Source organism: Pempheris klunzingeri, chromosome 12 (assembly GCF_042242105.1).
Source record: "Pempheris klunzingeri isolate RE-2024b chromosome 12, fPemKlu1.hap1, whole genome shotgun sequence".
Lineage (NCBI taxonomy): Eukaryota > Metazoa > Chordata > Actinopteri > Acropomatiformes > Pempheridae > Pempheris > Pempheris klunzingeri.
In genome coordinates, this window is record NC_092023.1 from 12,357,561 (window position 1) to 12,373,540 (window position 15,980).

A 15,980-nucleotide genomic window follows, 5' to 3' on the forward strand; every position below is an offset into this window, starting at 1 on the left:
TAACTCATTACTCAGTAAGCATTTTCAAGAGCAGCTAAAGGCTACTGGGGGAGAAATGCTTTTCAGTGAGGGGAACACACACCACACAGACACTCACAGTTCTCTCTTCCAGTCTACTGGACAATCGGACCAATTAATCGGTGACTTTGAGGGGGCCACGTGAAGCCGGGTGATTGGATGAGCCAGATCTGGCTGCTGATTGCATGGCACCCCTGTCCATGTCCTCATTTGCTCGCCCTGGCCCTGGTGACTGGCCAATGAGGAGACAGAAAGCAACAGCTCCTCTGAGGCCTGACCTTGTTGGAGGGCACAGAGGTCGGAGAGACGATGGATGGATGGATGGACGGATGACAACATCACGAATATTTCAGCCTGATCGATGAGAGCCAGTCGAGGTTATATATAGTGGTTCAGAGTGAATGGGGTGCAGCTGTGTTCGGAGATAATATTCAAATACATTTCAAAAACAGGGAGTCTGACTCATCAAATGCTTTACAGCCACATCCTGAACAAGCAGTAGGCCAAGTGCCATATCTTACACCAAAATGATGCCAGCTGGTATTCGAACTTGCAACTGATCAGGCAAAGGTTTCTTTTTTCAACCATTCTGGCCTCACAGATCTTTTTGTTAAGTGATACTTTATACAATATTCTTGAGCTTGTTTGTTTTCTTTCATGTGTTACAGGGTTCTATTCATTTATACATCAATGTTGAATTCACTCTAATCATACATTACATTGAATATGGAGGAATTTCATCATACAGACTGGAGCAACAGTCCAAGGACCACGTGGCCCAATGTTCTGCTTAAATTAACTACTATATCAGACTGTGATCTACACGTATTAGACTGAGACATGCACACACTTTAGGCAGGTCAAAAAGCAAATATCAGCATTGATTTTCTATTGAGCATTCTTCGGACTACACCAAGCAATGAAAAAGAAAACGTCAGAGCGAGATATCAGACCAAAAACCAGAAATCTCAAGCCACTACTCAGACACTAGAAATGTATGCAGACACATAACACATAGCCTAACAGGGAGCTATTTGCTTTGGCATGGTGTACTGTATTCTTTACAAACGGTTTGGGTAATTCGTGATACATATCTAATATCGCCAGTCATCGCCTCACTCCCTGGATGTTTCTGACAAGCGGAGGGGGAAACCCTGTAGCTTTCAAAAACAGAGCAAACACTCTGCTCTGCTCCTCTGCTCAACTCGCATCCACATCGCTGAAGCTGCCCGATTCAGTGCCTGAATGTTATTCTGTTTCCCTTGCACGCCAGGCCCTCAGAGAAGCCAAGGGGTGTCCTTACAAATTCACACAGGCAAAGAGGACTACTTTATACTGGGAGAAAAAGAGAAGGCCCGCTCATGTCTATGAGGGATCCCCCTCCTTCTTAGGCATATATGATCTGTTGGCTTTTCCTCTGCCCTTCGAGCATTACGCTTCACAGAAAAGCATGATCCAAGGCAACAACAGCTACAGTGAGGCTTCCCCAGAGGGCTTCTGGGTATTAAACAAAGGGGCCTGTTGGTAGGAACTAGCTAGCAAACAGCTGGGCTAATAGAGTGGGACTAATTAACTACAGGGCTGCTCTCTCTCTCTGTCGAAGCTTGTAGATGTTTACAAAGACCTCCCAGAGAAAGGGACGAGAAAAATAAGAGGCTTTCTTCTTTGTCTGCTCTTTTAGTGAGAGAGGAGACACCAAGGACTGATTTTAATGACATGTGTGGAGCAAATGTGATCCTCCCTCCATTTTTTTCTGACTGCCAATGGAATTCAGTGCTAAAAAATACCACCAGCATTGTGGTCACAGCACAAACACTCATAACTAAGATCTTAGCATGTGAGTATTGTCGCCACATGCAAAAATAAAGTATGCGAAAAAAGCTTTTATGGCGACACCGACAAATCTCTGCAAAACACCTGCTGATGACTAAAAAGGTCCAAGAGTTATCATTAAAACTCTTATTTTTAAGAATCCACTAATCACACTATTGGCTGCTTTGCATTAGAAAGAGTATCTTCTCCTGCGAGTTCAACAGTATGTGCGTGGAGACCTCTGATCTTACATAACGCGGAGTCTTCCTCAAGATTCCTGCAGCTCTTGGATTTGAGAGAGTGAATGCTACGTTTCCGGGTAGAGATGGGGATTTTTATACCAGTAGGCAGTGAACCGTTCAGAGAGGAGGGCAGAGCGGAGCATGTGTTTGTCTCAGGAATAGCCTCAGAAAAAGGGCTGAGAGAGGAGACTGGAGTTCAGTAGTTAAAGGCCCTCCACCATCCAGCATCCTTCCCCTGAGCTGTTACGCTCTGCTGGAGGGGGAGGATGGAAGGAAGAAGCAGGCAAGAGATAGAGAGACAAACAGGCAGGAATTAGGGAAAGACTGAGCACAAGATGAGGTGTAGGAGGAGAATAAGAGGGTGGCTTGATAGACTGAGGAGAAGGGGTAAAGGGGGCGGATCGAAGGATAGATGAGAGAAAGAAGAAGAGAATGAATAAAGGAGGGAAAGATGGCCATTAGCTGTGCAGCTCTACTGGCAGAGAGGAAGAGAATGAAGAAAGTGGAAGAGAGAGGCAGGGAGGGAAAGGTCAGTGAGAAAGCAATCTTTAAAAGGTAGAAGTGAGAGAGAGGTGGGGGGGAAATACATGAATGAACATGAAGACATGGGAGGAGGAAAAGGAAAGAATATGAGAAAGAAAGAGGAGTAAAGATGAGGATGAGATGCAAGAAAGGAAGCAGGATGAGAAAATGGGATGAGAAAGGAAGAATGTAAAAGATAAACAAGATACAAGTGTACGGTGGAAAAAAGAGAGAATGTGCAAAGAAGAAACAACACGGCAGGACAGATGAGGTAAAGATGACGCGCCGAAAACAAAGGAAAACCAGGGTGTGAAAAATGGGAGAAAAAAGGGGAAGATGGAGAGAGCAAAAGGAACAAAGAGAGGTGAGAGAAGGAAACAAGAAGGATAAACAAAGGTTGTGTTTTAGAGTGAGTGGGAGGCATGGAAGAAAAAAGGGGGAGGAGAGAGAGGAAAGCACAGGGGTTCACAAGGAGAGAGAAACCGACTGAGAGCAAAATGAAAGAGGGAGACGCAAGAGTAGGTGGGAGACAAGGGAAAACTGGAGAAGAGAGGGAGGATGTGAAGATGAAAGAGCGCAAAAGAGGGAGGAGAGACAGTGGGGTGAGACTGTCAGGGAGAGAGCGAGCCAAGTGCCAAACAGATAAATAACCAGCTTACTGGGATTACCAAGTGACTGACACACAATTTGTCAGAGCAAATATGACGTGGCAGTGATAGCTCTTAACCCATATAAACCTGAAACCAGTCCAAGATGTCCTCCGGTATTTACTGTTGTCACTGCATCCTGATGCTCTACACTCTGTGTGTGTGTGTGTGTGTGTTTCCCCATATAAAAATCGAGATAAACAAGGCAATCACACACATGCAGAAATCAATGTATCTGCTGTAAAGGCCTCCACTCTTCTGCTTTCAGACTTCCCATCAGGCTTTGGAACCTAGATGCATTGTTTTTCTCCCATTCAGCCACAAGAGCAAGAGTCAATATATTTGTGGCCACATACTGTAAGTGGCAATATGATATTTTTAATAGCTGAACATAGATAATGAAAGCTGTGCAACTGCAAAGATAGCTAATGATGATAGGAAATTTTAAAAGTGACAATAAATCCATCTGTGTTTACAGATGAAACAAACAGATGAAAAAACAGATTTTTGGTAATTTTACTACTTTGTATCATCTTTAAAACAAATTTCAGAACCTGCACATAACCTAATACCTGCATACATTCATCCTGCTAAGCTCCCAACTCTCCTGTAACGCTTGGACAAATCAAAGCATCATTGAGCTGGTACACAACAACACACATACACATACAAAACATGCACATGTATGTACACACTAGCCCACATTTTACCCTCTAATGAACTTCAACAACAAACAAAAACCTACAATAACCAAGAGGAGTGGGGCAGGGGGGATGGGGTAGTAGTTATGAAGAGATAGAGAGAGAGAGATGATGAGAGAGAGGGACAGAGAGTGAGAGGAGGCGGGCAAGCATGAGGAGTGGGTCTATAATTGGAAAGATGTGAAAAATGAAGTGTCAGTTTGGTCAATAGAGGGCAAAGGTCACAGAAGCAGGAGCCCAAACTCGGCACAGAGCACGCTCATTAGAGCGACCAATCAGATCTTGCCTGGCTGCCCCAGACCATTAGTCATCAGAGAAACGTGCACATACACACACACACACACACACACACACACAAATATTGCTTTGTCTTCCTCTGTTTCACAGTAATTTCACTCTTTTTTTATCAGTCTGTAATCCTCTTCCACATCATCTCTCTATCTTTTATTTTTATCTCAACTCGTGTCTCACCTCAGTCCCTCAGCTCCTCTGTCGAGCATTAATGACAAGTGAGAAAGAAAGACAAACAATATGTGAGAGGGAGAGCGCATGTGTGTGAAAGACACAGAGAGAGAGAGGGATGAGACAGACAGAGAGACAAAGAGAGACACAGAGTGTGTGTGTTGACTATATAAATGGCTGCTCATTGGAGTGGAAGGCATGGCAGCGCTCTCTGCTCCCACCCTGGCTCTGCCTCCTGGCACTGGCAACCCTGCAAACTGCTCGCCTTGACATCGCCTTCAATAATATATGAAGTTGCTTTTTTGCCTACAGTTTGTTTGCAACGCCGCTCCACCACCACCACCACCACCAACCGACTGCTCTCTCTCTCTCTCTCTCTCTCTCTCTGTCTCACACTCACACACACACACACAAACACAAATTCTTAGAAGGCATACACATCCAGCCTCAGCAGAGATGTCTGGTCCAAGAGGGGAGTGTAGACTAATGTGTTAGACCTTTTAAATTTGAGGCTAAACATAATATCAATGAAAGAAACTAGTGCATCATAATTCGATACAATGCACATTTTGTACATTTCATACCCAGAGTATTTTAGTTCAAGTTCAAACGACTGTGAAAGATGTAAGCAACCTGCAGTAACGCTTGCAAACTTCAAAGCCAATGCTGTGATATGATAGAAATATGACTAATTATTAATATCAAACCCTCAAACGAGTCAACTTTTCATGTAAACAGACTTATTTTAGCAAAGTATTTATGATATCCACTGAGGAATCTGATGTAGTTTTAATGGGGCTGAATTTCCTGAAACAGATGCACGCAATCCCTCAAACAAAACAAAAAAAGATGGAAATGGCCACCACCATCTTATGAAAAGAGGTTCAGGGGACAACAGAAAAGGATTCCTTAATCCTCAGAATAATCAGGGACGACAGAGAGCTGAGACAGAGAACAGAAAGAACCACCTTCTTGATAGGTAGACTTCTGCAAGCTTAGTAGTCAAACAGTTCACACAATATGAACTGTGTGGTCTGGGATGTATAATTAAAGCAGCACACAAACACAGGCAAACATGTACACATGTAGAGCAATCTGCATGCTAATAGACTGTAACATGCAAAAGACATTTGCCAAGGTGGAACCAGTAAGACAGAAACCGCACATCATGTCTGCTCTGCCTAGGACCAGGTCCAAGGTCCAGCACTGCTTTTAAATAGCTGACCGTGACCTGCGACCTCTCTGTGAATTACTAGTAGCAACTGGGAGCTGCTGCAAAAACGTAATCCCTCTTCAAGCAGCCTGAATAAGCCCGGCAACTGAACACATGCTAAAGTTTTCTATCATGTACTCGATGTAAATGATGTAATCTAACAGATGTACTACACTCAGCACCTTGATCTGCGTGTTAACTGCGTCCGTGTCCTCCCCCTCTGCTCCACCTGATTTATAAGAAAAAGATGCAGACAGAGAAACTCAGTCTCTTACCCTGTTCGCTGCTGTTGTCACCGCTGTGTGATGTGTGTCCTCCGCTGGACGGCCCTGGTGTTCCTCCAGAGCGTGTGGACGCCGTGTCATCGTGATCTCTGTTCCAGGACGTCTGTCGTAGAGAGAAGAGAGAGAGAGTCAGCATCTTGGCCTAGCTTCTTGTGTTTTTTTTCCACCACCATTAGTTGTGGTAGTTTTACATACTGTACATATACTGTACTTAATGAAGAAGGAAGCCCACACACAAAAGCACAAGTTCACACTCCCGACAAAGTTCATCATTTGCCATCTCTCAGCCCGGTCGCACAGTGCATGTGTGTGTGTGTGTGTGTGTGTGTGTGTGTGTGTGTGTGTGCATGTGCCCCAGCAACAATCTTATGGAAAGAGGATTATTGGGGCTCGATGAAGAGAAAGGCCCAGACGAATATAGTGAGCGAACATGTTGTATTAGTTCCCAGCTTTCTGAGGCATGCAATCCACGGCTGCCTCCATTTGGCTCAAACCACTAGCAGATGAAAATACAAAACAGCTACAACTTAAGATAGGCCGCTGCGAGCGCCAGGGAGTGATGTCATCCAAGCAGAGCAGACCAGAGAGAGAGAGGGAGAGAGAGGTAAATAACTCAAAGTATTGCTACATAAGTATAAATACTCTGTTATATCCAAAAATTAAACAAAAAAATGGATGACCAATCCCACTAATGTAGATTTTAATTTCATTTTGGGAAGCAGCGCCAAGACCGAGACATAACCAAATAAGCTGAAGTTTTCCCACAGTCTTCTCTCCAACAAAAAAATGAAACAAAAGTAAAGCAACCAACCACACTGAAGTGGATTTAAAACTTTTTATAGACAAATGAAAAAGTTGAAGTGCAATTCCATTCCTTTCTCTAACATGAACATAACACTAATTGAGAGAACACATACATACATGATGTGTGTGTTCAGATACACACAAGTACCAGGCATCAAATACAAATACACACACTCAAAATACAGAAATGTTAAGTTCCCTCATACACATACATACAAACATAGACACTGCATAAAACAAACACACACACACACACACACACAAAACACACTCTGTCCCATACAAATGTGCTGCGTATTATTGAAACTAAACCAGATGTAACATCTTATCTGTCAGTGCCTGTGAGAAGCCACGTTATTACTGAGGACAGGAGAGAAAAGAGACTTGAAAATAGAAAGGAAACAGAATCTAATGTCTTATCATACACAGCTAGCTATCACAAACAAACACGAAACAAACAACACACGCGCACAAACGCTTACTCGAGCCTACTCTGCCGCCCTTTGCTCTGTCAAATCAAATGAAGGAGATATCAAGGGGCAATGTGGTGTTTGCATCACGCTTTTAGGGTTATGTGACGAAATGAGTGATAGAAACCCACACAGAGGAAGAGAGGAGAGAGAGGAGAGAAACACACTGGGGAACAACTGGTTTCAATTGGGATACTACAAGCAGCGCTGCCTCTGCGAGGAGGCTTTGGAGCCGAGTTTAGAATTATGAAAAAAAAGTAGACATTAATGCATGACACAGGGTTTGTTTTAAACAAAATGTAGATGGAATAAAATAACAGAAAAGAATATACAAGTCAGCAAATTCAACACATTTGGGGTCTATTAGAGCTCGTTTGAAGTTCCTGGGCTATGAAATTATAATCCGGTGCTTACATGGACGATATAATCGTTGTTTTCCAAATTAGGCTTTGAGGCTTTGCAATAAAGAGGAAAGTCACTGCACAAAAGCATGCCTCAGATGGTGACTGGGTAGATAAACGTTGATTTTAACAGGGATAAGATACCAAGAGGGTCTTTTTTTTTCTTTTTTTTGCTAACTGTAGAACACTGAAAAATGAAACACCCGTGCATGACCGAGTTTCTCCAGAGAACATCAGAAGTCAGGTAATCCAGACCACATGCTCAGCACGCAAACAGTTAACACTGGCTTTTGCCAGCTCCTCCAAAAGTGCAGCTTTTAAAAATGAGCAGAACTTGTTTATTCAGAGTTCTGTGAAGAAGAATAGCACAGTACCCCAGGGATGTCAAACGGCAAGTATTAAAAAACCCAAGAGCCTCAGCTTGCAAAAAGGATATGTGTGTTTTTTTTTCATTGTCTTTTTGTCTTAATTCTGGAACAAATTCCACTTGAAAATATAATTAGACAGCGGAGGGGGAAATGGCAAACTACAGCATTAGCTGTAATTGAACAAAAGAGCGCTTTGCCTGCTGGGAGGTGGCCGCTGAGGCCCCATGGGAAAGGGGGCGGGGCTGAGACAGGGCCTGGTGGCATCTCCGCGGGGACGGGGAGTTTATTTATAATCACAGGCTGCCCTTGGATGGAACAGGCCCGGCACTGATCTAACATGCAATTAATACACACACGGCTGAGATCACACAACCCACACACACACACACACACACACATGCCAGTACACACAGGTCTCACAGCATGTGTGTACACAAATGTACACAAATACACCCAAACAATTTTTGGTCACTTAGCCTGCACACATACAATGCTTTTCATCTGCTTTATGCAAACACATCACAGAACTGCCATACTCACAGTTTCTATTTAACAGAAGCACACACCTTGACCACAAGACACACAGTGACAAAAGCACACACACACGCCCTTTGGCAACTAGCCTACAACACACAATGCAGAGGTCCACCTTCAAAATATGGAATATGTAAATTCACAAGATGAATAGATGCAGAAACAAAAAGCTCGAGGAAACAGACAGAAAGAAAGAGTTGTCCCTCCGCACACATAGCTACACACTTGATTTATTCTATGTCCCCTTAATGAGCCACCATGGTCTCTCCCTCTCTCTCCCTCTCCTTCTCTCTTTAACTCTTTCTCTCTCTTGCTCACTCGCTCGCTCTACCCTGTGCAGGATGTAGATTAATTCAATGCTTAATTGTTTAGTAAATTCAATTTTCCACATTCTATTCTGCCTAGCTTTAGCTAAAGTTCTTAAATCTGCCGCGCCAAGCCGAGGGAACCCTATTTGTGAGCCATGCATACCTTTTTTTTCCCTTTTCTTTTTTTTCATTACCATTTCTCTTCCCTCCACCACCCTAATTCGCCATGAAAAGATTTTCCTTGCTGGAAATTCTGATTCCGCTATGATCGGTGAGGCATTCCAATCCAATGCATTCTCATTGTGCCGCGTCTAAGATGCAAGGGGGGCTTCCCTTTTTCGCTGTGCCAGGCCCCATATCATACAAGCGCTCATGCAAGAAATGTTGCCTTGCCAATTCATTTGCAATAATAAAGAAAATGGTTAAGGTTGTTGTGCTTTGCCCCCCACCCTCCCCTCTTTCCTCACTCTGAAATATCTTTTGTGATGATATGGATATTTACTTTTCACTCTGTGCCAGCGAGCGTGCGGGAATAATCATATGTGCATACTTAGAGGCGCAGACATAAATATCCAAATAACCCCCCACATATACACTCTTCAGTGGTGGTACATCTGAATCGAAGATGACAGTTGGGCTACTCCATCCCCCAGAATGCTTTGGTGCATCTGTTCTCTGCGGTTGTTTTCTTTAACACCATTTTTGACCTTTCCAACAGCATTGCTTCCTCAAGTTGAAATCGGCGAGAATGCCATGTGTTGCAGCAGCGAGATGGCCTGCAATAACTGCGGACACATTCTCCCACTCTGATGAATGCTGGTGAGGAAGCTGTTAGTGAACGGGGCTGAAAGGCCAGCTATTGTAAACTCTTGTTTACTTTGCTTTCCACTGTGACTAGATAAAGCAGGATCTGCCTCTCTGATAACCGGCCAGGCAAGTGCATGCCCAACTACCTCCGCTTTCTCTGCTCTCCCCACCCATCTCCTCCCCTCGCTGCAATATTAGTGCTTCCAAAATGAAAAGGGGGGCTGATAATGGTATGCGTGGTGCAAAAAAAAAAAAGAAAAGAAAAAAACAAGTGAGGGAGCAAAAGACCCACCCTCCCTCCCATTCTGTTCTGCACTCCCCTTCCTCCCTAACTCTTCACAATAGACAAAGAAAGAAGAAATAACCTTATAATTGCTGAAGGGGGTGAGGGATAAAACTGGATTTGGTCTCTTGAGTAAGTAAAGTATGCTACATTGAATAGCCGTCAGGTACTCTTCAATCGGCTTTTTAAAAGCGTTGGGTTAACCTCATAGAGACAACCAAAGATAATTACATGTTTGAGATAATTACCAGAGCCATCAAAGTCCATTTAGATGACACTCGTGGAAACTGACAAACTGATTTTCTTTCTCTGTGGCTTCTTCCACTTCAGCTCTCACTACAGACTCCTTGTTTACTCTCTGTGAGCTAAAATCCAAACAAAAACATGAAGTCGAGTGTTCTCCCCCCCCATGCTATCTAACTCCAAATAAAGTTTTTAAAGTATTTCTTTTTTTCTTTTGTGAATGAAAAGGCGGGCATAATTTCGTAATGACATGTTTGGCTGTGGTTTCTTCGTTAGCCTAGCTTAGCTTGACTTGCTGCCGCTGCGCTGGGATGTTCTTGGTGGATCCCTTGGAGACGGGCTGTTTGTGACGGTGGCCATTGTCAGAGGCTCGCAGGGGGTTAAGGGGGAGAGGAACTTTCCATTAGCTAAGTACACATGTGTTAAGCCAGGTTATTGTTTACTTAGCCAAAGAAACCACAGCAGGCCTCGGGGACAGACATGGCCGCCCATCATAAGTAACACGAGACACAAGCCAAGAACTTTATTTGCAATTAGGATTTTGTGGCTATCACAACAGAGTATCTGTGACACAGTGTGGCTCCACTAAGCACAACTTTCCAGTAATACTGCATGATTTAAAAACAACTAATAAGTCAGCCGAAAAAACTAGACACAAAAAAGACAAATGCGCTGTGGATGTCTGAAAATATAAAGTATGTAAGAAGCTCCAAACGTTCCCGGTTCTTTGAAGTCACTCTGGCCTTGATTTGCTTAATCAGAATCAACCCTACTTGCTATTCCGCCACAATAATGAAGAGGCTAAGAAACACACAAGTCACGTGGTCGCCCCTTTGTATCACTTGTTGAATCCTTAACAGCCGCCCCGCATTCACTCCCCGATGGAAAAAAGGGGAGTTCAGGGGAGGGGAGGTTGGAGGAGGCGTAGAGGAGGGAGGGGGCGAGTGGGGGTCAAACCTCTCCTCTATTCAAATACAAAAGCTGCTATTACCAACAATCACCATGATGATTCAAAAGTTTGTATTAAGATCAGCAGCGTGCCACTGTAGGAGAGAGAGGGAATGAAAAAAGAGAGAGAGAGTGTGCGCCTGTTAAGTCGAGTGTAACTCGATCCATACTTCAACGAGAAGCGGATAGATTAGTGATAGCGGTGTACTGATTAGGAAAATAGTGGCTGACCCCAGCGGTCAGGGTTTCCATTGAGTCGGGATGAGGGGGGGCAGGGGTCACTCTTTGACCGCCAGAGTTACCTAAACCAACACTGCTGGGTCTCACTGACCTGGAAACCAGCACTTGTATGGCATAACAGTGCCAATTGTTGGAAAAAGATACCGCGATAGCGCTATCAAGAGTAAATTCTTACAGAGTGACCACAAGACTAAGCTTACACAAGCAGGGTTTGTTTAGGAAAGATTGTGCGGGACATAAGAAAAACAGCAACAGATCCCAAATGTATAGATGTTATTTCAGATTGCAGGCTATTTCACATTCTTTTTACATGATTTCAGCAGCAAAAAAAAAAGAAAAATCACACTGAAAATGTCAGTGCCACAGAGCCTCTCTCATGCAAAAATACCTCTCCACTAAATTAACTCAAGAGATCAACTGCTGAGCATTCATAATCATTTAACACTCTCTCATATCCACAAAAAGGCAGGCAGAGAATATTTTTAAGGGAAATTTCAATTATTTCCAGCCCCACTTCAGCCTGCATGGCTCAATCAAGTAGAGGAGCTCTTGAGACTTGGAGTGAGTCCTCAGCACTATTAGTAGTGTTCTGCTCTACAGCGAAGAGCCCGGGCCCTCGGAGTTCATTAGCAAATTGCTGTGCCCCTCCCTGTGCTCTCTGCGCAATTAAAGGCAACTGTGCAAATGACGTACAGCAGCGTGGAAATACCTCCCTGCTCCTTTAGACTGAGGTGAACATGTGTGCCGGGCAAATAGGGACGCAATCAGCAGAGCGACTGCTGCCACATTTCCACAACAAGAAGAAGGCAGAGACGCACGCAGCCATATTCAGTGTGGACACGAGCCTTTCCACATTAAAGGACTCTGCAACACTCACTCAGAATAATAGAATTTTATTGCGTCTTTTAAGTTTATATACAGCTGAGCTCAAAGCGGGAATTATATGTCCAACGAAGCAACTAGAAATGTGCTGCTCAAGAGAAAAAATTAGGCAAATGTGACAGGAAGCTCTCCAGGGAGCAGCAGGGAAAGGGTTAAGAAAGTCCAACTGGTGCTAACCAGTCACTCCACTCACATAGCACCTGAGGGGGGTGCTGCATTTATCAGGCCAGTCTGAACACACACATGCACACAGCAGCAAACACACACATGCATGCTCTTGACAAATGCATGCACACAGCTCATGCACAGTTGCGCGCACACACACACACACACAAACACACACACACACACACACACACACACACACACAGAAAGACACACACACACACACACACACACACACACACAGAAAGACACACACAAACACAGGAGGGTGAGCCCAAACTGGCTGGGCTGCATTCACAAGCCAGCGCAGAGCCTCTCTGACTTTTTCACCTCTCAGCTATGCTCTGCTTTCTTTTGAAAGGGGCGCTGAGCGTCCCTCCATACTCGCCTGCATAGGCAGGCTAACAAAACAATGTAAAGACATGTAAAGAATATTCAGAAAATTACTGTTATGACGCAAGGGTGCATAATGCAGCAAGAAAGTCAGCGTTGTTGAATTGTTGAGTTTAATAAATTCAAAGTATTTTTTCTCTCCGAGTTTTTTTCTCTCCTCTGCTACAGTCGCCTCACTGGAATAAATTGGTTTATGAATAAATGAGCCTGCTTTCTCCGTCTTGTTAACATTGTTCTTTTGTGCAAATTCTCAGCATTTTTTTCCAGTCCACTTCAACTTTATGCCCGAGGGCATATATTAAAAATACATATGGAAAGAGATAATGCACACACAACGCAAATTCGTTAAGGATGTCACTGCCTAACAACCGCAGATAAGATGTCACACAAAAATAGCCCACAAAACTCAAAAAATATATATTCAGCTGCAAGTAAGTTATGAAGTGCAGTGCCATTAGATTGACAATATAAGTATTCAGCAGAAAGAGGCTTGCACCCTCTCCCTGTTTGGATATGCCCATTTACACACAGCCTGCTGCTGTGGACAGTCTCCATGTTATCCTACTGGAACATCAGCACATCCCTCAATATTACACATCTGTCAGAAAGTTTGCCTTGTGCTTTAACACAAACTATGCCTGTCGGCCATTTATATTGTTCTGACATATCAGTGTAAACAGCAGCTTATGTGGTTTTGCCCTGAATTGGTGATATGTAGGAGCCATCATTATTTTAAAATAGGCCACGTCTTCATCTTACAGTCAATTAAAGATCCGCATTAGTGCCCCAAGCACAACATAATTTTCTCCATATACCTAGAAACCCAAGGGTTTTAACAGACTCTATTTCCATATCTATATACCATAAGGCTCCATTCTATGTCCTGACCCATCTATAAAAAAACAACTTTTGACAACTGAATCCCCAGGAGGATACAACAAGCCCTTCAAAGAGACACTTAAATGCACAAGTGGCGTCTGTGTTATTTAATTCTGCTTCTGGATTAAATGAAGTATTATCTTCCGGGTGATCTTTCTCATTTCCATATTCAGACATAAGCGCAGGGGATGGAGGAGTGCATGTGAGGCGGGATGGGGGTCTTCCCTGTCGGGCCCCAGTCCGCTCCCAGTCTTGCCATTCAGCCCAGAACATAAAAGCCGGTGGCTGTCTATCTCTCTACTCAGACCAGCCACTCAACCATATGGAAGTCCGCGGATTTAAATTATTTAGCCTAATCGCTTCATTACTTTTTATGTCGGACTATCCAACTAATCCCTTTAATTTGGACACTCGATTTTTTTTTTTTTTCCCCTCATCGGCATCCATAGGTTATAGCCGCTACCCACAGAAGCGGCTCCTTAAAACTCTGGGCTGGTTTAACTTATTGAGAGATGGTCTCATAGCCAGCAACCCTGTCTCTTGCACAAATGACTCGAGCTATTAATGGCCGAAAATCCAGATTTGCATAATTCTAATCATCGGTTGCTGTTATCATTATTTAACGGCAGTGTGTGGACCATTAGGGTCATGCCTGTGCGCACACTACAATGTCCCCGGAGTGCCAACAGCCAGTGGAGCACATAATGAAGGCAGTGGTTATCTCTGATATCGGCACAAAAGGAAACACTCCCTAATCTACCTTTAATACCCGCTGCTTCCATAGCTTTCAAAAAATAAACCTTCTTATTGGTGCTGAATCTGTGCGCTCTGAGCGAAATAAAGGAGGAGGAGAGGAGGGGTCTCGATAAGCAATGTGCACTCATGTCTAAGGAAAAATACTGACAAGACGCCTAATGAACCGTGAACTCCACAGTGGAGAAACCAAGGCACCTTAGCCACAGTCTGCAGCCCATCCTGCTGCTGCTCTCTCCTGGGCTAGACAACAGGGGAGCTGATAACGTTTCGTTTTGGTTCAAAAAGAGACAGAGAGGAGAGGAAAAAACGGAGAGAGGCACTAAATTAAAATCGACATGAAACAGGTCAAGTTTATGGCGATGCTTTTCCGAGCTAATCTTCCCAGGTCGGTTCCGGGTTCAAGTCTTAATGGGCCAATAATAGCAACATTATTCAGAAAATCTTTCATTCCGATGGATGGAATGTAAAACGGCCTTAATCATATGCAAATAACAGCGCAGCGGAGTAGTGACCCAGAATAGCTGAATAGCCAGCAGGGAGAACACACACACACACACACACACACAGAAGGAGAGAGAGAGAGAGAGAGAGAGAGAGAGAGAGAGAGAGAGAGAGAGAGAGAGAGAGAGAGAGATGTACCTGATCAAGGGCCACTGATGATCTTGTGATTTCCTCGCTGTCTGATTTGGACCCGCCCTCCCTGTCGTCTATGACCAAGTCGATGGGCATCTTGCCTTTCAAGCAGCTGATGTACCGGTGACAGAAATTATCACACAGCTCGTGTACCTTCAGAGAGAGGAGGCAGAGGCGTCACACACTCACCCAAAAGGGACATCATTGCACAACAGTGACATGTGCAGCCACAACACCGCCCCAGCTCGCACAAACACCCGCACACATGGCAGACTTTGACATGCAAAAGAGCCCCGGAGAGTTATCAGGGCAATTTGACAAACCCGAAGATCACAGGACAGTTGTTGCATCTCAAATATTTAAATACTTTAAAAGAGTTAACATGAAGCATGACTGACAACATATTACCGCGTTGGCATGTGGTAAATGTTCAGGATAAATATGGCCCAAAACTCCAAGTCTATTTAGTTATTTCGCATCGGAAAAGTTTTTTGATGTTACTTCACTTTTGCTCTGAAATTCTAAAAAAAAAAAAAAAAAAAAAAAAAAAAAATGGAGTAAGATCTCTTTGGACTTTGGTCCAGTTCCCGTGCCGTGCCATGCCGTGGCGCGCCGTGCTGTGGCAGTGCGCTCCATCCAGACTGTGGTAATAACTTTATTTTTCTCCTCTCAAAATAGAGATATCGTCGAAAATTGACAGTGACAAGAGGGCTCAGGGGCTACGACGCACTCAACACCCGTGTTAAATTCATCATCGGTGCCCCGGGTAGTGGCCATTAGAGGAGGGTGACCAGCTTGACTGACATTTAAGGTAAACTGTTTAATTTCGTCTACTTATTACATTATCACTGCCAGTGCGGCGCATCCCATCGCCCGTTGACCAAAAATGTCACATGAGTAGAGAAATACAAAGAACTGAAGACCACTTTAAACTTTACTAAACTATATGTGGAGTTTACAGCTCG

General features: G+C 43.9%; 1 protein-coding gene across 1 annotated transcript in view; it reads right to left on the reverse strand.

Annotated features, from left to right (window-relative positions):
* The window catches only part of LOC139211108 (homeobox protein Meis1), an 83,665-nt gene that overhangs the window by 62,186 nt on the left and 5,499 nt on the right, over positions 1 to 15,980 (reverse strand). Inside the window, exons 6-7 of the mRNA XM_070841376.1 lie at positions 15,022 to 15,168; positions 5,893 to 6,004 (exon numbers count right to left, since the gene is read on the reverse strand). Coding sequence (XP_070697477.1) covers positions 5,893 to 6,004; positions 15,022 to 15,168 — 259 coding nt within the window. The remainder of the gene's footprint in view (positions 1 to 5,892; positions 6,005 to 15,021; positions 15,169 to 15,980) is intronic.